Source organism: Suricata suricatta, chromosome 1 (assembly GCF_006229205.1).
Source record: "Suricata suricatta isolate VVHF042 chromosome 1, meerkat_22Aug2017_6uvM2_HiC, whole genome shotgun sequence".
Lineage (NCBI taxonomy): Eukaryota > Metazoa > Chordata > Mammalia > Carnivora > Herpestidae > Suricata > Suricata suricatta.
The window spans coordinates 188988899-188994158 of NC_043700.1; the positions used below are offsets into that span (position 1 = coordinate 188988899).

Genomic DNA, 5260 nt, shown 5'->3' on the forward strand with positions numbered 1-5260 from the left:
TCTGCCCCCAAATGTAAATGGAGGGCATCTCCCCAGGCTTTAAGGACAGACATCCATGCTGGTAGAGCGAAATCCACCCAGAAACACTGCGCTCAGTGGAACGAGGGAGAAAGATGCATCTTCCTAAGGGCAGCAACTTTCAGAAACTGCGTGAAATAAACAACCTCACGTCCCCCAGGACGAACCCTGCAGGACACGTGTTTCTCCCGGTGGAGAGATTTTCATCACCTTTCAATGAAAAAGTGGTTCCCATCAGCACTCTGTGATTATGACCCTTGCAGATACACTTTATTTGGCAGTGAAATTTCTTTAAAAATGAAAGCGGACAGTGGGCGAGGGCATGAGACAGAAGGGGGGCTACATGTAAGCGGATACCTATCAAGAAGGAAAAACGTCACCAGCACTATGTGAAAGCAGTAACACAAACGTGCTGTTTTGCTTGCTCTCGATCAAACGCTCACACAAGAGAAGCGGGTTTGCCCTTTCCTTCTCCGGGATCAGGGACACATCCTTGTGTACCTGACCCTCCTGGCAAGACAGAACCAGACGGGAATGAAAGCAAGACTTCTAAGTGTCTTCAAGGGAGGCCTGGGAGAGGAGGGCATGCCTGCTTTCTGCAGGTGGAGAGACGTGACAGTTCTGACACGAGAGTGACAGGGGGACCTGGTGGGGGCACGGCGTTGGCAGCTGACGTAACTGTGGTCCCCGTGGGCTCTCTCTCTGGGTCTTCCTATCTCTGAGGGTCCGGCAGGGCTGTGGTCACTGGGACTGGGTACTCCAAGGCATTGCAGTCATCGGAGAGGAACACCAGATCCTGAAAAAGATGCGCAATGAGCAAGGATGTTACTGAATGTGGCCCCAGAGCTCGGGCACAAAGGCAGGACCCCTGGTTATGGACAAAGTTTGCTCAGTTGTTTCCTTTTGCGTGAATGCTTCCCATCCCTGATTCTCCCGAGGAGAACTGGCCACATCTTCACGTTCCCAAAGAACGTGATATAATACTGCGTTATAAATAATACTCTATTATAACTGCATCTTCTTCCTGATGCAGGGGCTCCCCGCAAGCCCCGGACCAAGGGGAGAGGGGATGAGGACGCAAATGGGCATGGGAAGGAAATCCATGGCAAATCTTTGATGCATGAACAAATAAATTAAACCGGATTGCTAATTATTTATCCTGAGCACTTACTCCGGGTCCGGGCCTGATGTTAGGAATTCTATGTGTGACCACATAGCGTCTTAGGATCAATGGAGTTCCTACAGCGCCCCGCACCCACGGTCAGGGAGTAATGATTACTATTTATTATCCTTCCAATGATGGCGTGAGGTGGGCATAATTGTGTCTCTGGTTCACAAATGAGGAACGCGTGGCCCAGAGCGGGGACAAGTCGCTCCCATACGGGAAGGAGGAGGACGGACCGGGCTCAGATCTGTCTGATGCAGAAGCCTGGGCCCCTGGGGATCACATGACTTCTTCCTAGACTTCAGTAGGAGGGCTGGTTTTCTGCATTTTTCTGCCTCCTTCCCCCTCCTACCAGAAGCTTCGATCAGAGCATCTGAAGCCCCTCTTCTGGAAAGTATCCTCTGACCCCGGTGCTCGGAGCTCCCTGAATTCTTAGCCCTCTCTCCCCACCCCTGCCCCACTTGGCTCCCGGCAGAGTCTGTCTTATACGGTCAGCACGTGGCCCCGGATGTTGTCCCCGCACCAATGTGAGCACATGGAGGGGACGGCCTTGTCCCGAGTGCCCGTCACTTACCAAGGGTGACGATGGTGAAGGAAGGGCTTTGTGAACTGGAAGTACCCTATAAATGTTCCTCCTCCTCCTCATCTCCGGGGCACCCCCGTCTCCCGCCCTCCCCTTCTAAATGTCCTGGGCTGAGCGTCATGGCTGATCATTAGCAGGAAAGGGATTTCAGTAGTGTCACTTACTCGCCGGCAGAAGGAGTTCATGATGGTGTAGAGCTTCCGCACCTTGTCCTTCAGGGCCTCCACCGGGGCCATCTTCCAGCACTGGGGCGACGCGACAAAGTCCCGCAGCTTGGCCAGCACGCAGTAGTTCTGGGGAGGTGCCAGGGACGGGGTCACTCGGAAGGCAGCAGCCGAGGCCGGGAGCTGGGGCTAGGCGCCCCTCCGCCAGGGTCTCTCCCCGTCCCCTGCCTCCCCCAGGCGGGAAGCCCCTCTTACGTGGATATCCAGGTACAGTCCCGGGAGGTAGCTCACACACGCCTCCTGCAGGAAGGGACGCGGGCAACCATGAGGCCCAGGGAACGACCGTCTGCTGGTCACAGAGGCTCCCTGCCCCCCACAGCCGCACACACCTTCCTTGATCCGATTTTAGACACACGTGCACCTGCGTGCACACACACAGACACACACAGCAGTCGTTACCGCTACTGGGTAGAATGGCAAGTAATATTTCTTTTCTTCTTTGTCTTCTGTGCATTTCCAATTGTTCTAGAAAGCACGGCAATCCCCCCCCTTCTATGTGGGGGATACGTTCCAAGACCCGAGTGGGTGCACAAAACTGTAAATAGTACTGAACCCCATAGATGGTATTTTTTTCCGATCCATAAGTACGAGCCCAGATAAAGTTTCATTTGTAAATCAGGCTCCAGCGGCCCTCTTGGCTCAGTGGGCAGCGCGTCAGTCTCATAAATCAGGCTCCGTGAGAGATGAACAGTTACCACTAATGAAAGAGCAATGACAACAGCGTATTATCCTAGAAGTTATGTGAACACAGCCGCTCCCTCAGAGCACCTTCCTGTACTGCACTCACCCTTCTTGCGATGATGTGAGAGATTAACCTGAGGAGATGAAGGACGCAGGCGTGTGACGCAAGGTTAGGCTATTGCTGACCTGTGGCCGTAGGTCAGAAGGGGGGTGGTCTGCTTTGGGACCGTGGCTGACCGCGGTTGACCTTGGGAAACTGACACCGCGGAAAGCGAGTCTGTGGATAAGGGGGGGGGGCTACCATATATGCCTTTTATAATTAGGAAAACAATACACATTCTTTACGTTTTAAAATAAAATTAAATTTAAATTAAAAGGTGTTAGGGTATCATAACCCCGCATCTGAGAAACATTACATTTTGTTTGAAGTGCTCACACTGGGTGAAGAGGCACTTTATATTTTTTCAAAGCTTTTAATGAAGTTTGATTGGTTCCTATACTGGACAAGCAGTCGGGGGCCCCGGGTTCTAGTTCTGGGCAGCCCTTCTGGAACCTCCCACTCCCACTGTTACAACATCAGTGAACAACAGTGCTAACCTTCCACGGCGACCCACCCCGCCTAGTACTCGGCAAGCCCGTCTCATTCCTGCCTTTACCCCGGCAGTGGCGAAGAGGGTGGTGGGCTCCCTGCCACCCCTTCCACAGCTGGGCACAGTGTAATTCAGGGGCGGGCGCTTTGCCCAGGGTCCTGCAGTGGGAGGGGCGGGCACCGGTCTGGAGGGGGGGGGTCACCCCCTTAGCACACGCTCACAATCGCCACAGGAGAATAACACTGAATTCCGTGTTCCTCCTTAACTCCAGAGAGCTAGGCTTCCTGGGGAGCATTTAGATTCTTTTACAACAGATCTCTGATGGCTGCGGGCAACTTACAAACAAAGACACCTCCGTGTCTCTGATAGGTTGTCCTTCTATTAAAAATAAAATACAATAAAAAGACACAAACCATAGTTACTGTACTTATAGGATAGGAATAAAATGCAAACTTATTGACCAGAAAAGAAAAAAGAAAAAAAGCGTGTGTGTGTGTGTGTGTGTGTGTGTGTGTGTGTGTGTGTGTGTGTTTTCCTGACCCAAAGGCAGTTTTGGAGGACTGGTCTGCAAGGAGCCTCCTGGCGGGCCCAGGGGATGGGAGGGGACTCACCCAGGGCTCCAGGGCCAGCAGGCGCTGGAAGTCAGCGGTGACCTCCCGGCTGAGGCTCAGCATCCTGGAGTAGCAGGTCGGGGGCGCGGGCTGCGCTGCGGGGGGTCGGGCCAGGAGCAGCAGCAGCGCAGGGAGCAGCCGGGGCGTCATGGTGCGTGGGCAGCCTCACTGGGTCCCTGCGGCTGGCGGCGGGCGCCCCTTTAAGCGGAGGCTCGGGGGTGGTCCTGCACGCCTCCTCCGTTTCCTGTGGGCCCCAGCCAAGGCCACTGAGCACGCCCCCCTGGCCCTGGACACTGGATCCTTTCAGACCCGAAGCCCCCCCTCTCCCCACTGCCTGGTGAGAGGAGCGGCTGCCTGGGGCGTGGGGGGCACCTGGAAGGGATGTGGGCCCTTCCTCTCCCACACTTTCTTCTGGCAGGGGCTCTCCTGAAAAGGCTGGATGGTTTGATGAGAGAGTGGGGGGGGTGACAGGAAGCCGAGGATGGATAAGGTGGAGTGGGGGCTGGGCAGTCAGGCTCTGCAGTTAGGATGGGGACCCTGCGGTGGTGAAACCGGAGCAGAACCTGGGGAGGGGGAGGGGCTGGAAGTGATGGATGGAGAGCCCGCAGGGCAGGGGCCTGGGGTCTCTGTGTCCGCCCGCCCCCCTGACCGCCCAGAGGAAGCCTGGCCAGCCACTCACCCTTAGGGCCCCTGCGCCTGCATCTGGAAAGTGGGCTCATGCAAGTGCCTGTGGTTGGGGGGACGTGACGTGTGGGCGCCCCAAGCTGGGGAGCGCGTCAAGCCCTTGGCTCAGGCCCCAGCACAGGGCAGGACCCTCAGGAAGGGTCATTTCTCCGAATGTGCAGCGGCTTCGAGGCCCTACAGTTGATGGTCCTGCACCGAGAACCAGGCAAGGATGGGCTGGCCCCTCAGATGCTCAGGGCGCACCTGCTTCCCACTTCCGGTGACGCCCTGGGCAGGTTTCTTGGCTCTTTCCTCCCTCTCACTATATGTGAAATGGGATGCCAGGAACGCCTAGCTCAGAGGTCCACGGAATAAAGAACCCTGTGCTCATGTCACTGGCTGAGCTAATGTCACTGTCTCCACACACACACAAGTGTCCTTGGGTGGTGAGGCCCAGCAAACGGTCCCATTTTCCAGGTAGGAAAATCAAGGCTCAGAGGATTCCACCAACTTGCCCAAGGTCACAAAGCTGGAAGCAAATGGGTCCAGACAGGACTTTGCGCCCCTTCCTTCTGTGACACGCGAGACCTTTGTCATCAGAGATGGCTTGGGGTCCTTGGGCTGCCCAAGCAGGACTAAAGAACAGGCAAGGAGAGGAGTGGTCAGAGAGAGGAAGGTACTTACCTGACTCCGAGCATCACGGTGCACCGCTTCTGGGACTGCCG

At 55.6% G+C, this 5260-nt stretch overlaps 1 protein-coding gene across 1 annotated transcript; it reads right to left on the reverse strand.

The window, feature by feature from the left end:
- Positions 1-266: 266 nt before the first annotated feature.
- On the reverse strand, positions 267-4036 carry CYTL1 (cytokine like 1). The gene is made up of 4 exons (XM_029932887.1): positions 3873-4036; positions 2186-2230; positions 1931-2059; positions 267-814 (listed from the first exon to the last, which is right to left on the reverse strand). Exons 1-4 carry the CDS (start codon positions 4020-4022, stop codon positions 731-733), a joined length of 408 nt encoding a protein of 135 aa, XP_029788747.1. The 5' UTR covers positions 4023-4036; the 3' UTR covers positions 267-730.
- Between the last annotated feature and the right edge of the window lie 1224 nt (positions 4037-5260).